The following is a 27734-nucleotide window of genomic DNA, read 5'->3' as shown; positions in this document are numbered from 1 at the left end:
AAAACTGTCTGTTCAAGACAATAAGAAGACCATTATTCGTTTTATCAACATTTGCTTGAGTTTTAATTTGTTATAATCCTACAGAAAAGGAAAATGTTTACTAATCAAAAGTAGTTATGTGACTTGTGCATTCAACCTTTACAAATAAAATAAACCTCAATATCATATTCTAAATATATTTTACATTAAATTTAAAATTCTGGCCTAATTCTATTGAAATATCATTTTCGTTGTAAAATTATTTTTAAACTTGTTTCTCTTTAGATATGATGTGTCCTCATCCAAGTCAGGAATACAGAGAATGTGATTTGGATGCTAAGCGTGATTTGTCTTGTGATACACCTGTTCTGAATGTCACTGGATCACTTAATGTTGCAGGATGTTTCTGTCCAGAAGGAATGATAAGAAAAACTGCATCATCTGAAGAATGTGTTCCAATCAAATGTAAGAATATGGTATAATTGTATATGAATGAGCCTATGAAATTATTCTTCAACAAACATTATCGTGAAGACAAAATAATCTATTTTTTAATCTTAAATTCAAATAAGTGAGTAGAATGGCTGCAAGACTTGTTCATAATAACAATGAAAGTATCAAACAAATACAATAAGGAGAGTATTTATGATAGAACTCATTTGATTAGGTTGTAGTGGATGTGCCGAACCACCAAAGTATGAAGATGGAACTGTGTCAATGCCAGGAGAAGATTTGGATGAATGTGGATGTCCAGTATATGTGTGTGCAGCTGGTGGTGGTAAGTTTGAATATTTTCCTCGAAAATGACTGGTTCAATTGTAAATATGTGTATTAATTATCGTCATCAAGGGTGTGCTTCAAGATTCTCTGGAGGTTTCAAATGAATATCATTGAATTTACCACTCAAATTATTAAACATTCGAATGCTTCCAAAAGATTATTAGCAAGCGCTAGCATCCTGTCCCTAATGAAAGGTTGAGGCAAGCTCGCAACCAATACAGCTTGTCAGTAAGTAAAGGTTTAATCAAGTGTATGTCGGATTCTGCATGTGATGATATCTCATGGTCAATGTTGTTAATTTGGTCATCTCTTTTTATAGAAACCTCTGGTTGCCAAGTGAAAACAGAGAGGCAACCTCTTGAAGTAAATATTGATGGAGTAAGCTGTGCGTCTGCTGAAGCGGTGGAAAGCGCTTACTGTGTTGGAAATTGTGCTGTATCCACTCGCTCAACAAACGGTAAGACTTTGTTTAGGGTATTTTTACGTCAATTTTCGGAATACGAGACACAACCATCTGTTATCGCATATTATTTGTGGAAATCTATGTTTTGTTGAAAGATAATATATTTAAACAAGCATTTATGACTGTTTCAGGAGGAATGGACAGTGAATGCTCTACATGCAATCCAATATCAACTGATACAAAGTCGGTCACAGTTCTCTGCAGTAATGGTGAAACGAAAATTCATCAACACAAAGTCATTACTGCTTGTGAATGCGCTTCTTTCCAATGCCCTGAAACAGAATTCGGTGTATCAGGTGATGACCGTATTCTCGGCTCTGGCGGAAATCGCATGATTGGTTCGGGTGATATGTAAATGAAATCCATATGGCCAATACTCCTACATAACGACCACGAATATGTCCTTTTTATTATTTTTGAATCAATTCGGCCTAGCTAAAGCAGGATTCTTTGATTTACTTTGTGTAGAGAAGTGTATATATATCATGATAGCCGCTGCCATCAATAATTTCAATCATAGAATGTACACCATTTCATGTCAAATTTGAAAGTCGGGACATGTGCAATAAATCCCAGCTGTGGGATGCCTTCAATAGATTACCATCCCTAAATCATACACCTGATGCCGATAATCGAATACAATTATATGTAATAAGTTATTGACACCATAATAAAAAAAAAACGATCGCTGTTGTCATTTGAGGGATTGGTCTTTCTAATAAAATATTGTGTGAGCAACATGTAGAGGCTGTTGTAGAATTTTTCTTAGAATACTTTATTTTGATTGAACCTGCTTTAGATCTCCAAAATACACAATGCAAATAAAATAAATAGTTGTCTATTGGTATATAATAATGGGATCTACATGTAGAGGAAATTAAGCATCTAAGCTGAGGTGCATGCATACCTGTAGGCTGTAACGTCTATGGAGAATTTTGAAATAGGATTTATCCAAGGTCATAAAACCGAGTTTGGGTATGTAGCTGTATGACCCAACAAAAATCCCTGTCAATCAAAAACACAACCTTGAAAATTTGATTGCATAATGTTTATTTGAGAAGATTATTATCGCAACTCTAATACAATGAAACAGAAAATAATGGGCTTTGTGCAAAGGTCAGAACAGCAAAAATGTAATGCAAACTCCAAATCTAAAGTTATGAGAATTGTATAAAAAAAATTTGGAATTTCTATACCAAATTGTGCTTAAAAGCAATACAACCTAGATGCAAAGTGTAAACTAGTCAGATTTAACTTCTTCGCTCACGAGACATTCCTAGTCTTAGAGACAGGTTATCATAGCAGAATTCATCAGAAGTGAAATAATTATTAATAAACGTCACAATGATGCATTTTGCACATATTTTTGAAACTCAAACTAGGCTTAGTTGTATAAATCGCAGTTACACTTTTGGTTCAATGTGGTAAGCTCTAAAACCTGCATCTCCCCTCTAACTGCCCTGTGCAGGTTTAAATACCATGGGAGATGATGTACATGAAGATTGCTGGATGCCTTACCATTGTATCATCCATCATCAAGCCAATGCACCTGAAATCACTTTGTGACCTGCGAATCAGTTGACTTATCATTCATGGTGTAGTATGCAGCATCAGTTGAACTTCAGGTTTTGCCAAAGGTGTGAAGGTTTCTAGAAGCTGGAAAAGTATTCGGTGTGGTAACCCTGAAGTATCCCCAATTTTACCATCAGAAAAACTATAACTATAACAGAGATCACTGATACACCCAGATTGTTGCGACTGTTGAGATTTTAATAGACATAAATCAAAAAGAAGTATCAGCTGTTATGCATGAAACCACTTCTGTGTGTCTCAAACATTTTTTCCCCATGTTGAAACAAAAACTAAAGATGAAAATATAAGTCTTCTTAAACGATGTAATGATATAAGTCCCCACTTTTCAGCTATTAGTTGTACAGATGCAGTCTTCCACACCCCACACTTTTTAGCAGTTGTGCTTGTACAGGGCCCACTCAGAGCAAATACCTGAATATAAGTCAATGTTAAGTAATCAGTTGTCCGTATGCATACTCAATGACGTATCGCTGTATTCATGTTACACTGAAGTAGCTATCCATGAAAATTGCAAATTTTTCTGCTCGTGCTGGTGGAAATGGCAGCAATTTTGTCATCTGGATGGATTTGATTGCTTTTACAAGAGTACTAAAAAATAAGTATGTTATGTTAAAAAATGAACAATTCCAATTGTTATTCTCATTACAGTTTGAATAAAGTTCGAAGAGTCTGATGAGAATCAAATGAAAGTATAATTACATTAAATATTTGTTCTGGATATTGTAGGATCTATTCAAAAACCACAGCGGCAGGTATTCCCAAATCGCCAAAATATACACAAAGCATTGTTTGAATTGAATTTATAGATCAAGTAAAACTCGAATTGTAATGTTTCACAGACAGATAATTTATTTTCTATTCATTTACATGAATCACTACGCATACCTTGGTGTACAATAGAGCAAATGTCCGTCTTTGTTGAGCTGTTCAGCCAATTCATGCTGATGATTATCCATCAACTTCTCATTAATAACAACAATGAGAGGTTTTCCAGCAGCTAAAACTTCCAAACAACTGCCAGCCCCTGAAACATATACACGCTTACTCTAAATTAGCCTGAAAAAAACAGTAATGCCCATAATCCACACAGACTCTCCGCAGGCAATGCCTATAATGATAAGAATGCTAATAAATGGAATACAGATATATATAGATTAGAAAAGAATAAACAGGAGTAGTAACGCACTTGAGCAAATGCAAAATCATAAAGTACTACTTCTGCAGGAAAAAGCAACATCAAATTTCTGGGACACCACAGATACAATTGGATGAAATCACATACAGTAGTTAATATTAATAACCCAAGATGTATGTTTAGATTATAACAAGTTTACAGATGGGATTTAGTACTAATAATGATTTGCATCTGTAATCCTCAAACATTAGTAAAAAAATGTTTCATCTCGGATATTGGAGTTAAGATGATATTTAGGCCCTATTATCCTTACCAGCATGACTAATAACAAGTGCAGCATCTGAAATATATTTTGTAATGGACGATTTGTAGTCGAATGTTTCACATGGAAAGTTATTGCTGTCAGGTAAAACAGGAAATTTTCCTCTTCCATATTGAATTATGAGACTCGAATATCCAAATTCCTGCATCATCTGAATACAAATATAGATTCTTTAATAACAATTTATGGTAGTTGTACTGTACCTTTAGCATTGAAAAAGTCATTTAGTATTATTTCCTTCCATCAAACCTACACAGAGCCATGACATTTACACTTATGCTTTTCAAAAGTTTACAGTAACACAAGTTTTTTTAGTGCATTTCTTTCATTAGATCGATAGATAAAGGGCAATGTTTACTTTTGATGTGTTTTATATTGAAAAAAACTTTATATTCCATTTACCTAACTATTCAAGTTTAAAATAATTCTGAAATAAACAAATCTTATCTTAGCAACATTTGAAATAGTTACGGCTGGTAGCAGCAGTGCTGGCTATTAGAACTCTCTGAATGTAATATAATGATCTAGTTCTTTTTAAAACGAAGCCGGATGATATGCGAATGATGCAATGATCCAGTTTGTGTCAAAATAGAACGAACTTGAAGAATTAAAAGAAAAGTTTGTTTTGACAGATTTGAATCACCTCAAACTTTGCGAACCGCTGTAATGTGTAATTAGTGAATAGTAGTTGGCTTTATACCAGTGGTTCTCAACCTTTTCTCAATTCGCTGACTGGTAAAATTTCAAAACAAAATTTACAGACCGGCGGACCTTCAAAATTAACCAAAAATGTCATGAACACGAAACATAATCAAAAGAATGCAATTACGACAGAGGTAGGCAGGCAGTGCAAAAGAAGATAATCCAATTTAATGAGAAATTTGCTGCTGTCTGTTTGATATTATACATGTTAATAAATGTCGTTCTAAGAAGTTTCTGCAAGGCTAAGTAAAGAGTTGACTTCCACACGATTTCTCCGTTTGGCCTTGATGAAAGTTAATGTTAAAAAGCTTTTCTCACAAAAGGTAAAAAACAGCAATAGTTTAATGGCTCTGTCACTGAGCTAAAGATATTAGTTTTCAATAGATATCCAAAACTGTGACAAGGGCAACTCTTTATGTTTGGACATCAATGTGGTATCACAGGAAAGCTTAATCATCGATTCTTTCTCAACAGTGTTAAAAGATTGCAAGAATTAGCCTAATATACTTTGCAAAAGGATTAATATTAATCCGAAAGTTTCCCTGATGAGGATCCGCATTTTCTGGAAAGTATTTGCCAAAGTTTTAATTAAAAATAGTTCAAGGAATCTGTTGAGATTGAGGCCTCATCCAAAAATCGTGCCCACCCCTGCTCTATACCGGTATCAACTGTACGTACCTGTATTACATTTTTGCTGGTCACATTCTCCACCAAGTCTTCGAAAAAAGTTGTTCCAACGGTAACAAATACAGACATTCCTGAATAACAGGAGGGCTAAGCGTTAGGAATACGCTCGCCACAGCACCTCTAATTAGTCTGCGTGGGGTTCGCAGGTTCGAATCCCATGCGGGATGGTTATGTGCATGAGGATTGCTGGACTCCTCGCCGTCGTTGGGTGGTTCACGTAACCGCTGGTTGGTTACGGATCCCTCCACCATCAAGTCCATGCTTCCGAAAAAATAAAATAACTAACTCATCCCATACCCGACATGGAATGGTAACCGGACGAGAGGCCGTGGTTCGCCATATGGATAAGCCGTCTTATCGGCTCTCCTCTCCCCCGGGATAAATATGTAAATCCTATCCTATCCTAACAGAATCCAAACATCTAACTACTTCTAGCTGCCTAGATCACCATCCGTAAGTGAATACCAAAACTGCAAGTGCAAAGAGGAGAATGCGGGTCAGAGACCAAAGACTTATCGATTGAATGTTAGGGGATCCCCAAAACAGCGCTCTTTCTCCATAGTGACACCTTGTGTCCCATCACTAATTTATTAATAATAATAATACCTAACGCTAAATATACGACATAATTCGCCCAAAATCAATAGGCTTCTGGTCCGAGATATGATGAATGCACTTGCAAAATCTGGAGCATATTAAATTTCGCTTTCGTGAGATATCGCGTGCATCTAACAGACAGACAGACAGACAAATACCTATTAACATACTTACCGATTAAAATCGATGAGTAATAACACAAATTTACAACTTCAGAACTTGCTCACCGGACAAATTTTTTTTATTTGTCAGATGTCATTTTAATTATCCATTTTTTTACCGCCAATATGTTTTCTGCCAAATATTAAATATTATACAAAAAAAATTATTTATCATGTATAATTGTTGATTCAAAGTCCATATAACGTGTGTAACGACCCTTGTTACTTATCGGTCTAAAGATCGGTAAGTATGTTAATAGGTATTTGTCCGTAGTAGTATATATTTACGATTTGTCTGTTTGTGTGTTTGTGTCTTTGTCTGTTGGACACTTTCGTATGTTACGCGATATCTCACGAAAGCGAGGCTGAATCTCCTCCAAATTTAGCATATGCATTCATCATATCTCGAACCAGAAGCCTATTGATTTAGGATGAAATATGTCGTATAATTAGCGAGTTATTAATTAATTAGTGATGGGACACGCGGTCTCACTATAGAGTCATGAATCAAACCGCAGTTTCGATCGATAAGTCTTCGGTCTCTGACCGATATACTCGTTTTTGTTGTTGTTGTTGATCGATAAGTCTTCGGTCTCCGACCGATATTCTCGTTTTATCTGTTGAATGATGTCATGTGATCTTATTGCTATTGAGACGACCACGTCTATAACTCTGTTTTATTCTGTATGACCATATTTATTCCAATCACTTGAGTCACTAGTGAGCAGCTGAGTATCTTTCTTTTTTAGCTGGTTGTCAGCGTGCCGGCAGGTGCGCCACACTATATTTTGTATTTTCAACACCGAGGGCGCTGTGACTCTGTCGATCTCAAAGCCCATATATACCTGTCGATCTGTCCTTTGGTTTGGCTGTTAGCGTGTGCTGTGGTGTGATCAAAGTGACTATAAACCAAGTGGTGACAACGAGTGCAATGATGCATATCGGACGCCATTATGAGTCTGGTGAATCGAGGTAGCGCGGCAGCCTCGGTTTGTTTTAGCCAAAGTGACTATAACACAAGTGAGGACATGCATTGGTAACGTTATAAACGCTTGGGTGACGTCACACCCGCCATTTTGTGTCCAGAGTTCTATCGCTGTATGATCCTAATTCCTAACTAAGTGATTTAAACCTGCGATCGTTAGACCGTAAATATATACTACTACCATTAAAAACGATGCTCATTTCTATTATAAAAGTTAAACAGAATTATAATACAAATTACACTACAGAAACTTGCAACTATATTTGTACATGATGAAATTTTCAACACGGTGTACATCGCTAAAATATATTAAAAAAATATACTACATGCATAGGCTTACCATACGTCCCGCTTTAGGCGGGACAGTCCCGCTTTTTAGTGTCTTGTCCCGCCGTCCCCACAAGTCAGCTAAATGTCCCGCTTTTGCGTTCAGTCATCCATCATAATACACGTACATGTTCTCGTTACTGTTGTTACTGTGTAGCGCAACGCTAGCCTACTTACTGAAGGTGAATGCGTTATTTTGTTTGTTTCGTTGTTTACCGCTAACATTGTTAGCGAAGTATCACATGTAAAATCAATTCTTATTGGTCCTGTTCGGACGTTCACGTGAATGTAACATTCAGCAACGTCTTTTTGAAGGTTGTTATCTACAGAAAAGCATGCTTGGGCGAATAAGTAAATTCTCAATGCTTGAAAACGGCAGACTATCTCATTATTCTTTATTCCTTTTGCTGTACAAAAAAAATCTAAATTCGGATCATTTGTATCGTTAGCGTCTATTTCTTTTTATTTTTCGAACTGAACCCGATATTTAGACAGAGAATACGCGCATGAACTCTCGATGACAATATGGTCAATGAAGACAGCCGGGATGACTTTAAATGTAGGCCTATGCAGTATCGGAAACTGTAAAGTTACAGGATTACAGCTAAGGGGTCGTGTCTTTGGAGGCGTCCCGCTTTGAAGTCAAAAAAATATGGTAACCCTATACATGCATGAAATGGAGAATAACGGTATATATCAAGGTTACAAGAACATCCCATAATCTGGAGTGTATAAAATAATATATATTATCTATGTCACATGAGCTATTGCTGCAGTTTTACTAGCATACTGTGTTCAATAATTTTATTTGCCACCTTTTTTGCGTGAATATTTAACCTCATATTAAGAAAACGTTTCAAAATTTTAAAAGCGACATTGTGGCAAGATGGGAAATTATATTTCAAGCAGTCAACTTTATCTGTCACAAAAATAACTTGGCGAACATATATTATGAAAGGCATTAATATTGGCGCGAAATATAGTTTCTACTTCGCGCAAAAATACGATTGCTTTTTTTGGATGGGTGGCATAAATATTGGGTAAAACTATCAATTTTTATCATGTGTGTAAGACCGAAAAAGGGTTAAGTAACGATTGTGGTAACGATTGATTAAGCGTTTTAGCAGGGTTAAACATAGATAATAATTCCTAAAAAACAAGGGCCATGATATATACGTTTGGTATCTGATTATGGGACGTAACTAAATGGCCAAACCAAAAAATTTGAACCCCACCCCCTCACTGTTGGATATCATTAAAATTACAATTAGGTTTTATCAACGAGAACGTGGAAGACATGATGGCGTCGCTAGATCACCTAGTAAATATTTTACATTTTCCGACGCAAAGGAATCGAAATATCCTGACAATAACTTGATAAGTGCTGTAACACCAGTCGCGGCAACTGGTCTTCAAATTTTGTACGTTATAATGTGCAACTTGTACACCTCGATGAAACTTTTCATACCGCACAATGGGCTAGCCATGATACCGTTTACATTCTATAATTTTTGAAGCAACTGTTGCAACAGCTCGTTAAATCAAGAAAAATTGTCCCGAGAAAATTCGGACATTTTATCAGCTTCTTGAATGATTAATGCAAAACGCAGGCTTCAAACGTTCGGCATGATGTGAACAGGTATCACAGTACCAGTTCAAATAATATCTGCTTCAGACGTATGTTATGGATCAGGGGTCTCCAACTCAAAATACGTCACGGGCCACTTTTTGAAAATTTATCGACGACGCGGGCCACAAACCAACAAATTAGGTACAAAATTGAAAGCGACGTTTTGTAGCGACGAGAGACTCGATGTTTGGCTTTATTTGGGGTTGGTTTGCTAGTCTTAAAACAGCATGCAAACGTTCGTCTGTTAGTCGTGAGCGAAAGGCTGATTTGTTAACTTTAATTGTTGAATCAAAACTAATGCTGCTATTACTTCACATGCCTTCAACATACACCCTTTTATAAAGCTTCCTTCAACGAAAGAACGCGACTATTTTGCAATCATCTCATTTATGGAGAAGCTTGCTCTCACTGAAGCTTCACAAGTTTTGTTTATGACTGAAAAAAAATTCTCTGTTTCATCAGTAAAAATTTTAATTGCGATGCCTTTTCGTGACAAATTGTTTCAGTATAGACATGGTGTTTTCCCCCTATGTAATAGGTCGTAATGTCATCGAATGTTGTATTCCTTTCGAACAGCAATAATTGCACAACATATGAGACACTGAACCTTGTTATTATAATTTAAAACAAAATACAGATCCTCCCACTTCTCTTTAAATATTCTGTGCTCTTCCGAACCTTTACGCTTCGTGGACATTGCGTTTTGGTTTACTTCGTTATAAAAAGTTTATAATAATCTAGTTTTGCTTTAACTGCACATATGCAGAATTAATGATTCATAACTTCACACTTCAATGATCTTACCGAAACTTGTTTATTTCGTCCCCATAAAAACGCGAAATGAAATGATCGAATTTACAGTCAGTCTGCTTATAAGGTTTCGTTAGTCAATTTGTTTGGAGATTTGTTATTGTTTTGCATTTTATTCGAGTAAGTTTGCCTATTTGCCTAGTGGAATAATACTGGTATCTATCTTATTATTCCGTGTGAGTTATGCAACTTTGAAGTTTGAAACCTCATATCTCACTAACCTTATATTATATTTGGACAAGTTTTATATTGCTTGAGAGACAATCTAGGACAGGGGTCCGCGAATACTTTTTAGCGCGTCCCAAAAAAAGTTTTTCTAACTTCTCGCGACCCAAGCATTTGGTAAACATGTAATTAGTTATCGATTTTAAGACTATTGTCGACACTAGCATTTTTTTTGCACAAAATTGTATGAAACTTAGCACATAAAATTGCGAATAATAGCGTTTATTATGACTAATGCAAATTATAAGCTTTGTTGTGTATAATACACAACATATCAAATCGAAGTTTAATTTGGGAGACGGCAACTCGAAGATATTTTTCTACCTCTAGCCTTGATCTGTAATTGTATTTTATGTATAAAAACGCTGATAGGCGGAAAAAATATATTGGTTTTTTAATGAATTTTGGATGCTTTGCTGTAAGATGGCGTTTCAATATCGCTGCTTTCAAGCTTTTGTTGGTAAAACATGAGGAACGTTTGTTCGTTGGAACAAACAACACATGGACCTTTTCCCGACCTTTGACCCCCGGAAAATTCTTCCTATACTTTACCATTGCAAAATTTTTAGTGCTATTTTAGGAGCGCTTTTGCGAGTTGGCGCCTGTAAAATGGGGTATGTGTTTCAAACCATCATTATGATTCATTGCACACAACAATCGTTTTTTTCAAAGTACCGGTAAAGAATTTCAGGCTAGTCTATCACAGCTATTTCTACACTAATTTTTATTACTGCAATTAAATTAAAACTCCTAGGAAGACAGAGTGATCATTGAATTATCTGATTTTCATTTAAGTTTCCGAAACGCAACTGAAAACTAACGAATAGAGTTCAAAAACGCGAAAACGAGGTAATGTTTACAACCACGCTTGAAAATCTGTCTGAGTGAGAAAAGTGTCTGAGCGGATGCAAAAAGGGGACATTGTTACGTCACTTTTTTCATCTTGCTGATTGGCCAATGTCACGAAGTAAACAAGGAAGTCGATGCTCGGGGAAAGGTCCATTACAGGGTAACTCTAGCACACCACATTTCACGCTTCAGTGGTTCACCTGCTATTCAAATCACAGAGTTATATAAATATAGAGTGTGCTTCTCTCTCGTTTTCGCGGGACCATTTGAAGCCTCTCTCGTTTTGACGTTAGACTTCCAAATTTTGCGTAGCGCGTAATGTATTTCATATGGGATTTGACAGATACCAATTATTTGCGTCGATTTTTTTTGTATATTCGCTTGATCTTGATTCGTTTCTTATTAGGTATGAAACGCTAATACATCCAAGCTCGCCATACCGTGCTAATTTTTCATTTTGCATTAATCGTGGATGAATAATATTGCCTAACCAATCACACAGTAGGCTACATTGCTCCGAGTGGCTTACCGGAATCGCCAACCCATTTTCTTGTATTTGGCCATAGTTTACCTAGCCCGGCTTCATATTTTGTGCGCCTTAATACCATTTTTTGCTAATTAAAATGTTATCGGAGCTAAGACATTGATTATTGTAATTTTCCAAATGAAGTTTTTTCCAATTTAGAATATATTCGATTTCCAATGTTCAAAAAAACTTTTCATAACATACCGTATATGCTCGTTTAACCGCCCGGTCTTGATTAAGCGCCCGTTTGAATAGCCGCCCGTGTGAACAGGACATAAAAATATAATAAGAATCAGAAAACTTGGATAGATAGCGAAGTTTATTTAACATCCAGTCATTAGCCAACAAACCAAACAAATAATAACACACACTAAGTAAACATCTCCCCCACATGAATAAGGTTGGCGGTTCACATTTTACATTATACCTATAATAAAGCATGTTAATTTATTGTAACTAATAATCGTGAAACAAGAGTAATGACACAAATAGGACAAAATTGAAAACAGTAGTGGCAAAAAAAGCGTTTCATTTTATATCGCACAAATGAAAACGTACGAGATGAAAGGTATGAACCAGTACTTGTTCAGAAAAGACTAGAAATACTTCTTCTTAAAACAAATTTTAAACTTAAAATTTATTTTAGGTATCCGTTGATAGCATTCCAAATTATCACCCACATTACATAATTTTGGCCATGCCAGGATGAAAAATGTGATACAAATAGACAATGATTGACCTTGTTTAATAACTTTATTTTAAAATTATTCATTGCCAAAGCATGACCTGTTGAGAAAATGACGAAAAATTTTCTTCACTGGTGCTGAAATATAATTAACTTTGACAATTTTTTTCTTATATTAACTGCAGAAGCTTGGTCATTAAACTCTCGTGCCATATGTTTGGCCCTTATGCCACAATATGCTTTAATAATGGCCTTCACCATCAAACTAATATGGCAATCACCAAACCCTGTATCGCGCCAGTGGTTTACAAGGTCGGGAAAAATAGGCTTATCGATTAAACCATCTTGCACTGCAATAACGATAGCATTGATGAGCCCAGTGGATTGGGGCAGTCTACCTCCAGAGGTGGCTAATATTCTTTGAAAACATTTTTCAGTTTCTCTACAAACTTTTATAACACTTGCTGACGGAACTGTTAATCCTCCACGGTTTTTAAAATATATTAAACTTGAAGTATGATCAGTAGATGATACGAGAGCCTCCTTGCATTTTATGCAAAACATGGTATCTCGCAGCCTCTTTGCAACAAATCCTGCAATATATTTGATTATTTGAAGCTTGTATTCTGACAACCTGATTGTGTTAGGTATGTCAGCATAGTCACGATCAGAAGTTAGTGGAGTCCGTGGTTCAAGGTCATATTTCTTCATAAAAGATACTGAGCTTAAACTCATATTATGATTAGTCAGACTGAAGCTGTCCAAAACATTCAAAATGCTTGTTGCATCCTGGGGCTCACAGTTCCCTCCTGTGCCTTTTACCCCACTTCTCATAAGCAGTCGTTTATAGGCAGAAGTAAATTGTTGCACAGTTGGATTATTATTGAATCCCCCAGCACCTCTTACAGCACAGAAAAAGAGTTCCAAATGATCTTGACTAAATTTGTACATTGAAAGATATTTTAAATATTTTGAAGTGACCAAGTCATTGAACACGCCTTTTGCACTGGATACAGATAACAAAAAGCCAATAAAGCCAGTTTTTCTTCTTGACATCAAGATTGGTCTTCCTGAAGAATCCTTCAACTGTGCAATGTATGCACATGCCTGATTTATGAATGGTTCCCAAATATGCTCTTTTGAAGGTCTTAGTGGCTCCTTAAATCGTTTAGCGAAGGGATTACTGGAATTTAGCACATCAAAAAGCTGGTCAAAAATTCTGATAAATTTTACAGTTGCTTGACTTCCACTAAACTGCTTGAATTTCAGCACCGTATCAGAGTATTCGATCGCATCTGCAACACTGCTGCTCAGGGTTTGAGCAGCAATATCAACTTTCATCTTTTGTTGATACCAGTGTATATGTCTTAGCTTCAACTTGTTTGCAAGCCTAAGACCTTCAGTTGATTGGAGTTTTTGCAACTGCACAAAATATTCCCACAAAATTTTGTTCCCATTGCCATCACGCAAAACACCCCACTCTGCAAGGGTGTTTCGGACTAATTTAAGCATGTGACAAACGTCCATGAAAACATAAATCCGCTCAGATGGGCACGAAGGATGAGTAAAATATGATTGCATGCTTACATGCGAGGCAACAACTCCTAAATGAGAGAGCATTGAAAAATGACAAGATGGCCCGTCACAAGTTAAGGATACCACCTTGGCTCCAGTTTCACTCAATCTTTGAATCCCAATCTTTATGATGTTTGCTCTTTCTTCTCCGGTCAATCCATTAATGAGAAAATATCCCAAATATCCCAATCCCATTCACACAAACAGCCATCAAAACAAGAGCTTCCTTGGCAAGTGGGGCAGAATCATCCTGATTTTCAGCATTTCCCAGGTCAACAAAGCCCCGATACCTTTCTCCATCCCAAGCAACATGTTTCCTAATTGCCATTTCATCAATCATCATAGCACAAATCAATGGGTGAGATGCAGCACTCACCTTCAGCCGGATCGCATCAAATGCAATTTTTGTGAAACCAGGCTCAGCTGGAAGTTTCTGGTACCATTTTCTTATTACGCTTGGATGTGGTAAAGTCAGATTTAAGACTTTCCGCACATATTGATACGCTTTATTTGAATAGAACTGTAAAGTCATAGCAAAAGTTTTTAGCTCCTTGGGATATTTGACGCCTTTTCCAGTTTGTAAATTCATTAAAATTCTATTGAAGATTGATGAAGGTATAGATCGCTGTAGACTTTCTTCACATGAAGCACTCACAAAGTTTTTCTTTCTCAGGGACTTTAGCACCGTTTCAAGAGATTTTACATGTTTTTGCAATCGATATGTTTTTTTTTGACAAAGCCGGAGTCGTTTTCTTACTGCTTTTAAATGTTGTAAGCTGAGATTTAATTTTTTTAACTTTGTAGGTGAAGCAATGACCTGTGAATATGAGTGGTCATGGAGCACATTGTTAAATTTCTCCTGCACTGACCACTTCTGCTTTACACATGAATGAAATTTTCTTTTTGTCGGTGACTTTCGCTGTTCGTTGACCTGCAAGAAATTTTGATGATCATGAGCATGTCCCACTTTAGATGCGTTGAACCGAAGCATGTGACAAAAAACGAGAATTTTGAAAATTTAGAAGGCATTTGTCGTAAAAAAAAATCTCACACATCACATAAACAGATGATTTTATATAGTTATTCCGATAAACTAAAAATTAAAATACATAACAGATCAAGTCTATTACCATAAGCTAAAATACTAGGTATCTGCATGCTATAGTGATCTTAATTGCCTGATATATGAAAAAAACACCCATTAAAATATGTGACAGGATTTTTTGTCGCTTTGGGTACAACATTTAAAGTTATTGAGGATTCAATTTGTTGTTTATCTTATGCATACCTTTCTTAAATATTTTGGAAATGCTTTGAATCGGGTCGGAACAGCATTGTCCTTAATTCTTGTGCGTTGCCCGGTTCTCTTAATATCGCTCTCTTTAAAATGGTCAGAGCATAAACGTGAAGAACTAGTTGGAATCCAATTCGCCCTCCGCAAAGCAGTTACCCACTTCTCGCAAAGTGCCTTATTCAAAGGAAATCTGAGAAAAATATTGTTAATTATGTATGAGCAAAAAAGAACTGATAATCATTTCATGCAGTAAGTGCACAATTTATTCGGATTTGAGCTACTTGAATTGAAGCAGGCCAGAACCAGAATTTGGATTTAACATAGTCTATCTGTATAGTCAAAAACGCTCTTTTCTAGTCAATAATAGTTTTATGCGCTAAATTGTTGACCACTTTGTATGTTATAAACTTGCTGTCGCCTTCAGCCCAAATGATTTAAATGCTTATACAATTTTTCCAACAACTTTGACTAAATTACAACTTTACTACAAACTGACTTCTGACCTTATAGTTACAGAAGACGAGCCTCAATACTGTACCGAGACAGCTATACCTGTATGCATTTACTCTAACATATATCTGTATATCATGATAATAAAACTAGCTTTATCTTTTACAATGTTTAGCAGGCTATGAACAAATTGCTAAAACACACACTGGCAGACAACTGAAAACTGATATTGTTAACACAAACTGCTGGGCTATTTTTCTTACTTATGAAATGTCCTTGGATATTTTCGTTTCAGCACACTTTCCTCGTCATCATCTCCCTCGCTATCACTTCGAAAGTCCTTCCTTTTAAAACGTTTTTTGCAACCATATGCGGAGCACTGAGTACCAATACCGCTACTTTTTCCAATCATTTTCTCCGCCTCAGATTTTTTTGGCAATGCCATACCGTACCTTTAGTTAAACTATTCCGTAACTATATCGTACTGTCAGCCTGAAATATAAAAAAAAATACTAACTAGCTAGTGACAAATACTAACCTAGCCACCTATACTTAGGGAAGTTTGAACGTAAATACCCAATTATGAAACTAGCAGCTTTTAAACACGAAAAACAAGCCAAAACCAGCGAACTACCCTACCAGCAGGAAGAAAGTTTGGAAGCATAAGTGCCAAGATGGCGGCGATCAAATTGTCCCGCGCAGCGACAACGCAAAACGAGAGAGAAGATCGTTCCATATATTTCCAGTTCAGTGATTCAAATCCGTGCTCTCGTTCCAGACCAACAGACCTCCTATTTAGGAAATCTGGAAGTGAGCTAACCGGTCTTGCTCAGTTGCTTCGCCGTGCTACTCGAGAAATTGTGAATCACCGTGATCGAAGGGGTACGGAAGTTGCGGCATATTGGCATGATAGGTTGTTGTTTTGAAACAGAGAATTAAATCTTGATGTCCAAAGATTTATTAGTATAAACTGAGCGCAGTACGACTTCAGTTTGCATTGAGAATTCTTTTGGAATTGCACCATACAGCCATACCGCATCCTAGCTGGTACCGGTACTCTTACTGTACATCTTACTACACAAACACAAAGCTTCAGTGTCGGTAACATCGCAGTAGTAGGGCGATAATAAATATGAAAGTGCTTCTGTTTACATATGATGAGCCCACTTCACAGAAGTGTTCGGTTGATAAAGTGTAATTGTTTTAATTTGGTTACCAGTTTGCCAATAGACTACTGGTAACTGTGGGCCTACCGTAATTTTTGAATGTATCATGTGGCGTAAGATGCCAGTAGTCTGCAACGTTGAACGCTGGATGGTCGGCCAAAATGATCATCTTTTATGCCCCAAATAAATTTGTCGTTTTGTTCTTAGATTGAGGGCAAATTTCAACGGGAAAGCAACCCCTACTCTGCATATAACTTAAATCAAGAACGTGCATTTAATTTTGATACTTTAATCTAGAATATATATACGCTTTAATTAACATTTGTATTGAATTTATGAATTTATTGAAAATAAAAATATATGCAGTGTTTGCAAATCATGACTTATTTGCTTTAAACCGGCAATTCTAAAACTGTTCTCATCTTGTTGGTTTGGACATGTAATCGGGCGCTAAGTGGTCTCCGAGACCACTTTGACCTAACCGGTTCGCTGGACTGGTTTTGATGGACATGTAATCAGGCCTGGACGTGAATCATCATTTATAAGAATACGCTTGAAAACAATCTTTATACATTATTCGCTGTTATTCCGCTTATATGTATGGTTTGAGTGATGTATTTCTATCCGTCTTTTGTCGGGCGTTGATCCCCACTGCTATAAGTGCTCCATACGGAGCCTCAAGGCTCCGCGAGCTATTCGTTCACTTAAAAAACTGACTTGGTTAATTTTGTATCTGTGAAGAAGCATTAACGTCACTAATAAGATTTGACGACGGTGGTGTCGAAATGTGGTAGTGATTCAAATATAACATTATCTATAACTAAGGGCATAGCAGCCATGTTTTTCTAAAAGGGAGGGGTTCAGAATAGAAAATTCCCGAGCAACACTCCTCGTGATTAGACCACTTCTTAAAAAACGTCTTTTTCAGCGGGTAACGAGATTTCTGTTGCGTAAAATATTCAATCCATGGCCGACTCGAGAATTTAAAATGTCTTGTCATATCAATTCAATTGTGTTCATCGTTGCTCGCCTTTGAGTTGACTAATATACTACGGCAACCATGCAATACTTGTTAAACCGTCTACTAGCAATGAATGGATTGAAATCGTATTTTGAGTTGCTCTTCCAGCACTTAGGATTATCGCAATGTTTCGTTGTTAAGGGAGAGTTTGCAGTTATGAAGCCAATTATATTTGATACCTTCATATCGAATTCGGTCTATGCATGAATGTATCAGTGATTTCTAGATGCAGTGATGGGATAAATATCGGTCGACACAGTAAAATGATCCAACTTTCATTGAAGGGTTTAGATCAGGGGTCGGCAAACTACGGCCGGATCCGGCCCGCGACGCTTCACTGAATTATATTAACAAAATAACTTTATTGACGATTATATTCTTTACGTGACAGAATTTGTTTTGAGAAACTAAATTATATTATAACCTAACAAATATATAATTCACAATCACTCGTTTAATGAGCCTAAAATTGATGATAATTAGAGAAATGGCAACAGAACGTAAAAAAGTTGATGCTGATCACAAATGGTTTAATGACGCTGAAAATATTTAAATGATCAGTCTTCGCGCACTGCTTGAAATTTAACTGAAATCTAGGTGAAAAAATGTGATTCATTGGCCATTCCTTTGGTTTTTAACTTTCTGAAGATACGTGCGGCCTGCCAATGACTTGCAACCTTTAATTTTGGCCCGCGAACGACAAAAGTTTGCCGACCTCTGGTTTAGACTTTAGAGCCAGTGAAGTTATACAACTCAAATCCTTGACCCACTGCCCTATTTCCCTCCACTTTCCTATTCTCGATCTGCTGCCCTGCCTTTCCCGCCTCGCTCAACCTTCCTATCCTGGACCCACCGCCCTATCTCCCTCAACCTTCCTATCCTCGACCCGCTGTCCTATTTTCCCCAACTTTCCTATCCCCTCCATCCTTTTTATCCTCGACTCATTGCCCTATCTCCCTCAACTTATTTTATCCTCGATCCACTGCACTCTCTGCTTCAAACTTCCCACCTTCGACCCAACGTCCGACCTCTATCAACTTACTTATTTTCGACCCACGGCGCTATACCACTTAGTACATGACCTATCGGCGCTATAATCACGACTCGATCGTCAAAATGAACTTCACCATCTAGCGACCAACTTCCATGTGTTATACTGGTCGTATGTTAAACATTTGGTAACAGCTGTTGAATTAGGGCCACTATAGCTATTGTAAAAGATTTCCTCTCTCGTGATATTAAATGGGGTGCTTAGTACGCTGTTGAGTAGGTTTATAAGTTCAGCTATATAATTTTTTGTTGTAGGACAGTTCAGGAATATATGTTTGGTATTGTCTACGGGGTTTCTGCAGAATTTGCAATCTAGTATTCTCAGGATTCCAAATGCATTGTATCTTAGGGTCATTCCCCTCATGCGGTCGCCGAATATGTAACCGTTTCGTACAATGCGATATGAGCTAATTCGTTCCGCGTTGGTAAACTTGCTTCTGTAATCGTTACTATATAAGTGAATTTCCTCCCAATTAATATTCTGTAGTTGTTGTTCTTGTTTGGCCGTCATGTTGTTCTTCATTTTCGTATACAGATCTTTATGTCTTGCAACCTCCCAGGTGGGTGTCGAGAAATTTATATCTTCGAATATGTTCAGGATGTATGCCCATTGTTCTGGAATTGTATTGCTGTGGGGCATTGAGTTGGTGTACCTGTCCTTATTTATTTTCTTCACTCTTGATCCCAATGAGTATATCGCTTCCCATTCCAAGAATTGGGTTAGGGGCTCGTTACATATGATGGTTTTAATTTTTCCACCATGCAGGCCTTAGCCTTTGCGTCCACATCTAGCATGTTTATCCCGCCATCTTTCCATGTTCTTTGTAGAGATTTCCGACTTATGGCCTCAATTTTTTGAGGGTCTCACAAAAATTTAAAAAGCGCTCTTTCGATTTTTTTTTGCAGAGGTTTGGGGAATTCTTTTTACTCTCGCGTGGAACGTTACGACTGACATAATTAAGGAATTCATCGCTATTAGTTTACCGTACCAGGTTAGGCTGCGCAGTTTGATGTAGTTTAGCGTTCTGACCAGCTTGTTTTCAATTTCTTGCCACCTTTTTTCCAGTTTCATGTTCCCAAATTGTATACCAAGTATTCTGGTAGTTTCTTTGATATATTTCCTATGAGGAGAGTTGTGTACTAAGTTGAAGCATCTTTTGTTAACGCATAGAATTTCCGTCTTCTCCTTGTTTATTTTTTGGCCTGTCGCTATTTCAAATTTGTGCAATTCGTTGAAGATTTCCGTTATAGATGGTACGTCTCTAGCAACAAAAGTGACATCATTGGCATATTGATCGATTTTATGCCCGAAAGACCCTAGTCTTATTCCGTGTATGTTGTTGTTCAATTGCACTGTTCTTGCAAAGGGTTCAGTGTTGAGTGCGTATAAGAGCATGCTTAGTGGGCACCCTTGTCGTATACCCCTACGAATTGCGATTTCCTTCGTCAATCGACCGTTGACATCAACTCGGCTCTTTATTTCGGAATACATACTTATGATTACGTTTGTAATTTTATCGCCAATCCCAATTTATTTAGTAATTTGACTATGAAAGTGTCATAGGCTTGCACGTAATTGACAAAAATCAATTCCGTAATTACGGCAAAATCAATTACGTAATGACCCCGTAATTGCGATATTTTTCCACGCATTTAAACCTATCATAACAACCAATTGAATCCACTTCTTTTCCGAATGGGACATTGAAGTTGGGTTTTCATATTCTTGGCAGTACTACACGCCGGCGGCAGATGTTCAAGACAAATATCAAGGAATGAATTCAAATTAATTTTATTCTGATTTTTATCTTTTGTGTTAGCTTTGGTTTTCCTTTATCACCTTCGCAAATTAACCGTCCCATTTTTATGCGATCAATTTTATTTTATCATTACCGACACTGGTATACGGATATTTATGGAAACTATAGTTTTTTAAAACCACGTATAATCAAACGAGCGTATTCTCTCGTTTGATTATACTTGCGATTTCCTCGCGACGAAGACTTGTTTTTGCAGCGTCTTCTGCATTATCCGACATTAATGCCTTGTTAGCATTTTATAATGATAATTATTGATATAGACTTATTGACGATATTCCGATTACCATGCTTCATTTTACATTTAATCATTTCGCGGACTGAATGTTTATAACATTATATGCGATAAATTTAGATCAAATATTATTTATTTGCGTATAATTTAAATACCGAACTTAAATGATATGCCTTCTCCGAAAATACAAAGTTATATCGCAAAACAATGCATTTTGTGACATTTATTTTACCCTCACGACAGTTAATCATATATGGCCGAAATATTGAGAGGAATTGTAAAAAACATGAGCAAGGCCAAGTCCTGACTGATATATAACGATAAAACCGTTAACAGAACATCAAGATTTTGTAATAGAAAATGGATCTCGCACAGAATAAACACACTGGCTCATATTTGATTATATATGATAGCAGTTAAATTTTTAGCGGTCCGCGAGGAATCCGTCGTTTTGCTGTTTCTCTGCCGTCTCAATCGCTTTACCGATGCCGAGAATGACGAAGTTGCGTTGGTTCATAACGCAATCTCTCTTTTGTCGTCATATTGCTATTTGATAAGCACGACATTAATTATCACGGCGAGGTATTGGCGCGAGTGATCAATCGCTCTTTTCGCTTATTTGGTTCCAATTCGTCGCGAAAGCTCTTCGTTAAATTTCACAAGATCGTCGTGTTGAAAGGTTATGGATATTTTCCTGTTTATACCCCAAGTCTGAAATAAAACAGCCAAAAACAGTATGATATTCAATGTTCATATATCAAGTGTTGATATTAACAATAAAGAATGGTTAAGCATTGCTAATCCACACTTGGTGGGGAATTCCCCTTATTTAAACGCGTGACTATAAAATAGAATAAAATAGAAACGGAACATATATACCATAAGTAACGGAAAACTGGAACAAGTAAATAATAAATAAAAGTAAAATGGATACAAATGTTTGATAGACCATGTTTGAAAGATTGATCTCCTGCGTTCATTAGTCATTTCACCGGAAGAAGTTGAAACCGGGCGTGTTAGCGTCCATCGGTCTTAACACAATTCTCCCCCCTATCTACGGTTATTATGTACATTGGCCATGCTAGATAAGATGCGAGAGAAGTTGAAACCAGGTGTGTTGGCGTCAATCGGTCTCAACGCAATTATATCCCTTATCTACGGTTAAGTTGTGGGAGAAGTTAAAACCAGGTGTGTTGGCGTCAAACGGCCCTACTCAGTTCTTCCCCCTTAACTACGTTAATAATTTACATTTGCCATGCCAGATAAGTTGATAATAGGTTAGTAAATGGCAACGCGTCATGCCTTCCTTCACCTACGTAACAAGAGAGAGAAAAGAGAAATAAACGGCTGCGAATACCGGAACTCTAACTTTTTCTACTTGTTGAGCTTTCATTTTTCGCAATCGACGAAATTGTCTGCTTTGAAGAAATCTCGTTTCAATGCAATAATTACGACTTTACGTAATTCGTAACTTCCCTTCCGTAACTCCAAATAATTACGTAATTACGTAAATTCGTAAATTACGTGCAAGCCTATATGAAACCATGACTGACCATATCAAATGCCTTCAGGTTGTCTATCATAACTAATGTTGCTGGAATATCCTTCATTCTACAGTATCTCACAATTGCATCTATGTTATAGTGTACCGTTTCCATGCTTCTTAGGGGAAGTGAACATTTCTGGGTTAGGCTGATAATATTGTTCAAAATGGGTGCAAGTCTTTTAACTAAAATTCTGGATAAGATTTTGTAGTCTGTGTTCAAGGTAGTGATGGGCCGCCAATTTTTCAAGTTTGTTTTGTCGCCCTTTTTGTATAGTAGTTTAACCTTCGCTATGCTAGCAGATTTTGGAAGTTGGCCGAAACATAGTATATTATTCGTGAGGTGGGTAAACTGCGTTCTAATAAGGTCCCAGAAAGTCAAATAACACTCTTTGGATAATCCATCAAAACCTGGGGATTTATCATTTCCCATAAATTTAATTGCAGTGTACACTTCCTCCTGGGAGACGTACCGTTCCAAGTTCGAATTTTCGTCGTCCGTAATTTTTGAGCAGTTCATTAGGGACAGATAGTGCTTTTGGTAGCGTTCCTGCGTTGTGCTTTCTTTGCCCCATGAATATAGGTAGAATTTTTCTACTATCGATAAGATCTCCCCCTGATTGGTAGATACATTTTGGTCATTAGTCACGAGTTCTTCTATTGTTGTTTGTCTAGATCTGCGCCTAATTTTTTCATAAAAGGTTTTGGTGGGTCTTTCCCCTTCTTCGAGGTTTTTCATTTTCGCCATTAATATGTCCCGTTTGTTTTGTTCGTCCAGAAGTATCTTCTGCTGCGATTTTAGTTTCTCAATTTCTATCCTATTTTCCGCCTTCCCCTCATTGATTAATATGTCCAATCTTTTTCGAATTAGCATGAAGCTGTTTTTATGGTCACGTGTCCGGAATTTCGAATAGGCAATGGTTTGTTTTTTAACCCTCTTTTTCACATAGTCCCACCAGTCTGGCAGGGAGTCTGAGTTTTCGATATCGGCGAGTGCGTCTTCGTACGTATTTTTGATGATGGTGATATAAGTAGGGTCTTTATATAGCGCGGTGTTATTGCGCCACGTTCCCTTGCCCCATCGAACTATTTTAATTTGTTCTAATGTAATTTGTGGGCATAGTATGTGATCCGAAACAGTGTTGGGTATATGGGTTATGCCCGAAATGATGCTATTTACATTGGCCGAATTATATATCCGATCTATTCTCCGTCCATGCGTATTGAAGTGAAAGGTATAGATTTGTTTGTTTGGATATTTTGCACGGTAGGTATCGAATATATTGTTCCGCTGAATGAAATTTTGAAAGACTCTCTCAGGGGGTCGCAGTTTGAAGTTACTGGTATTCGTGACGTCACGATTGTCCAGGACGACATTGAAATCTCCTACAATTATCAAGTGATTTGATTCGCAGTAGTTGCTCAGTATGTTGGTCAAATTTTGGTAGAACTCCGTTTTATGTGGGCCGTTTTGCGCCGGGGCATAGACATTAAATATTTTGACGATCCGCTTATCTATTTCTATCTCTATACTATCGCAACGATGTATGATATGTGGGGTGTAAGTTGGTTGGTGGTATGATGGTAATACCAACTTTTACCATTATCACCGTGCCTTGCCTGTAATTAGTATGGAAACAGTCATTTTTATCTAGAGTGTTATAATATGTATTACATTCTTTATCATTTGCCCACTGGGCCATGAGGGCCTTGTCGACCTTGTGGGCTTCTTGTATACAGAGAACATTCGGCCTCTCTACTTTGAAAAAATTGGTCCAATTCTTTTGCATGGTGTTGTAGACCATTTACGTTCATAGAGACTATCTTTACCTTGGCCATATATATGCAATAAAGAGGTGTATACTACTACTTGTGGTACAAACGCAAAATATATTGAGTTCTATTACAGGTTACAGGTTTACAAGTTTTTACGTCAGTAGGCCAATTTATGTAATGGACTCACGTGTGTTTTCCTTTTTTCTTTTTCCCAGTTGATTGTTTCTCAATGGTGGCCGAAAATGATGATTCTGATGACGTATCCCTGATTCTTTTATTATTGAGGTCCAAGTTATCCAAGTTTGAGTCAGTCAGATCTACCATGCTTGTTGAGTGAAAGATATTTTCCAAATTAGCTGGAGCTGACAAAATTTCATCCGGCCTCTCACTGAATAGCGACGTTGTTGGGTCGTGGGCTTCATATTTATGGACCATAACTTTGACATACGCCTTCCCTTTTGGTGGAGGGTGGAAAGGCGTGTTGCCAATGGTCGAATTCTGTTTGAGTTTTCTGCTCGGTTCCGGTTGATTTGGTGTTTGCTGAGTTTTTTCAGGTTGTACATCTTTTGGCGATCTTATAGGTTGCACGTCTTTCTTTGGTGTTTGCATCAGACTTGAAGTGTTTCCAGCGTCTTCACACTCCGACCAGTCGCTTATTTCACGCAATTCAGAGGCTAACAAGAGAATTCGGAGACAGATTTATCCCTTCCACTTTGCGTTGTTGTTTGTTTGGCTTTAGAGGGTGTAATTACTTCAGCAGTTGATTGGCTATTACTCTGATTATGTGTAATTATCGCTGGATTTTGGTTGGTGTTTCCGTTGTTTTCTTTCGTTTTGCTAGGTTTAGAATTTGTGGGATTTGCCGTTTGCGGCCTCCTTTATTTTGGAAAGGACCAGGTTCTTGCTGTATTTGTTATGGCTGGGAAATCTCTTGCTTTGATTTGACAATCCTTTTGCAGATGCCCAGGCTGTTTACAATATCTATACAGACTGGCGTATTATTGCAGTCAATAAAGGTGTGTCCGGATTGTAGGCATCTTCCACATTTTGGAATGTATAATTCTCTCGGGAGATAGGTTTTACATTTGAGTCCTTTGAAAACCACATAGTCGGGTAGGCGCTCTTTCTTAAAATCTTCTATTATGAAGGCAATGTAACCATTGTAGACATCTGTCCCTCTGTGCCAGTTTTTTATTGCACTTTTTACATTTCCACAACCAAGCTTGTTGATAGCTTGAACTGCTTGGGCGTAGGTGATTTCGTGCGGTATATCAATCAATCAATCAATCAATTTTATTCGGTCACTCTGATACAAACAAAACACAAAACAACAACAAAGGGACAAACAAAATACAGAGGACCTGGAGGACGGGCATAACTTAATAAAAAAGTGAGACGTGTATGTGCTTTTCCTATACAGATATATGGATTAAAGAACACTCGCTGACATAAAAGGATGATGTTGTGGGCCTACTTCAATTATATTGCAAATATAACACAGTGACAATTTTTTTTTTACTAAAAAACAAGCTTGGTAAATGGATTGAATGTTCCATAGCAGTCTATGCACAAATCATGAATTGGGGTATTGGGTTCTTTTGTCGTTTTCGGTTAGTTCACTTTAAAATCATTGTATCCGTTCCAATGCTTCCAACATTGATATCGAATTTCCACGAACGACCACCATTCAGCCATTCCAACAGGTGCAGTGATGCCATCTTTTCTATGCTCTGTTCCATCATACACGACTAGATTCATAAAAGGATCGTCCACCATTTAACTTTAAATCCAATCTTTTATGCATAAACTTCTCTTATTTTAGTGGATGGGCTTTGCTCATGTTGATATTGCGCGATACAGATTAGAGATACCGAAACATACAACGCGTAGCCTTCACCGAAATCCTGACCAGTGGTTCGGTTGGCATTTGTACTGAGATTGTTGCTTCGATTGTCTGTATTTGACATTGGGTGGCTTCCATAAAGCTTTCCCGACGGCTGTTGTTGGGGGTATCCGTGGCTGCAAAGGTTAGTATCCAATGGCCCTTGCGGGTCTCGTATAATCCTTTTATTTCGTTAACATATTCTTTTGTTATTTCGTCGTTTTTAAGTAAATCCATTATTGGAGCGAATGTAAAATCCGTTTCCGTTTTGAGAAAGACCGTCCTTGGTCTTGCCTCTCCTGGTGAGGTTTCAGCTGCTGGAGTCGAGGTGACAACCGCAGAATAGTCCCGGATTGTTCTTGAGGAGGAGGCAGCTTCTGTCACTGGCGTTGCATTGTTGGCTTGTAGGTAATCCATGATGTTTGTTGATTTTTCCAGCTGTTGTTTGCGGTGAAGCTCCGAGCGAGGCTCAGGCGCTACCTTAATCAAACAGCAATATAGGCAGAACCGCCTGCGTGATCGCGGTTGACTGCCTCGCCAGGTCTGCCTCGCTAATTATTAAGGGGAAATATAACGTCTTGTTAAAATTTAGAAAACTGTCATTTCCAACAAGAAACCATCAGTAGCCCAATTAGTAACACATTTTTGACAATTATGGTTATTGTTCACCATTTGAGATTCCAGCCTACATATACGAATGCCGTCAATCATGTTTTGTTGACGTACGATTGAATCATCTCATTGGCATACACGACCAGTATAACCCATGGATGTTGGTCGCAAGATGGTAAAGTTCAGTGTGGCCATCGGGTCGTGAATAAGGCGCCGTTAGGCCAGGTACTGAATAGTATAGCACCGTGGGTCAAAGATAGGTATGTTGTGGCAGATAGGGAAATGGGTCGAGGATAGGTAGGATGGGGGATAAAGGGCAGTGGGTCGAGAAAAGAAAGGTTGAAGGAGATAGAGCGCTGGTTCGGGGATGGGAAAGTTGGGTAGATAGGGCAGAAGGTCGAGGATAGAAAAGTTGAGGGAGGTCGGGCTGTGGGTCGAGGACAGGTAAGTAGATGGAGATAGGGCAGTGGGTCGAGGACAGTTCCCCAGTAAACGAATAGCTCGCGGAGGCCCTAAGTGTCTGTAATGGAGTCCTGAGGCTCCGTACGGAGCACTTTGAGAACCTAAAGTCTACGTAGTAGGATATAACAATGCGAACAACTAAGTAACGAATGTTTCCCCGACTTTTGATCTCTTGGATCTTTCCTCTTTACACTCTACCATTGCAATATTTCAAGAATGGTTTTGCGAGTTTAGGACTTATATTTACCAAAACACAACTAAAATCTAACAAATAACACGCGAAAACCGACAAAACGAGGTAATATTTACAACCATGAAAATCTGTCTGAATGTCTAAATCAGTGGTCGGCAACCACCGCGGCCCATCGCCGGTCCACGGAAAGGTTACTACCGGT

General features: G+C 37.6%; 2 protein-coding genes across 5 annotated transcripts in view; one reads left to right on the top strand and one right to left on the bottom strand.

The window, feature by feature from the left end:
* Nucleotides 1-2053, top strand: part of LOC120330829 (uncharacterized) — a 42345-nt gene extending 40292 nt beyond the window's left edge. For both annotated transcript variants that reach the window (XM_039397777.2, XM_039397776.2), the window contains exons 84-87: nt 265-444; nt 647-757; nt 1079-1216; nt 1354-2053. In XM_039397777.2, the coding sequence (XP_039253711.2) occupies nt 265-444; nt 647-757; nt 1079-1216; nt 1354-1577 (653 nt within the window). In that variant the 3' untranslated portion in view covers nt 1578-2053. The remainder of the gene's footprint in view (nt 1-264; nt 445-646; nt 758-1078; nt 1217-1353) is intronic.
* Nucleotides 2054-2255: 202 nt separating this feature from the next.
* LOC120330830 (UDP-N-acetylglucosamine transferase subunit ALG13-like) lies at nt 2256-7763 on the bottom strand. Of its 3 annotated transcripts, none has more exons than XM_039397778.2 (5): nt 7745-7763; nt 5653-5732; nt 4264-4423; nt 3701-3839; nt 2256-3403 (listed from the first exon to the last, which is right to left on the bottom strand). In XM_039397778.2, the coding sequence occupies exons 2-5, from the start codon at nt 5728-5730 to the stop codon at nt 3292-3294; spliced, it is 489 nt and encodes a 162-aa protein (XP_039253712.1). In that variant the 5' UTR covers nt 5731-5732; nt 7745-7763; the 3' UTR covers nt 2256-3291. The 3 variants fall into 3 exon arrangements, with proteins under 3 accessions (XP_039253712.1, XP_039253713.1, XP_039253715.1); XM_039397779.2 differs by lacking the exon at nt 7745-7763 and adding an exon at nt 6433-6451; XM_039397781.2 differs by lacking the exon at nt 7745-7763 and having other exon boundaries at nt 2256-3226; nt 5653-6238.
* Between the last annotated feature and the right edge of the window lie 19971 nt (nt 7764-27734).

Source organism: Styela clava, chromosome 6, assembly GCF_964204865.1.
Source record: "Styela clava chromosome 6, kaStyClav1.hap1.2, whole genome shotgun sequence".
Lineage (NCBI taxonomy): Eukaryota > Metazoa > Chordata > Ascidiacea > Stolidobranchia > Styelidae > Styela > Styela clava.
This window is presented reverse-complemented; position numbering and strand designations above follow the sequence as displayed.

Bases quoted from the DNA above. Each gene is read 5' to 3' on its own strand.
- LOC120330830 (XM_039397778.2), bottom strand. From the start codon at position 5,730: ATGTCTGTATTTGTTACCGTTGGAACAACTTTTTTCGAAGACTTGGTG. The intron at 4,424-5,652 runs GTACGTACAGTT...ATTTGTATTCAG, and splicing joins CCAGCAAAAATGTAATACAG to ATGATGCAGGAATTTGGATA. The intron at 3,840-4,263 runs GTAAGGATAATA...TATATGTTTCAG, and splicing joins ACTTGTTATTAGTCATGCTG to GGGCTGGCAGTTGTTTGGAA.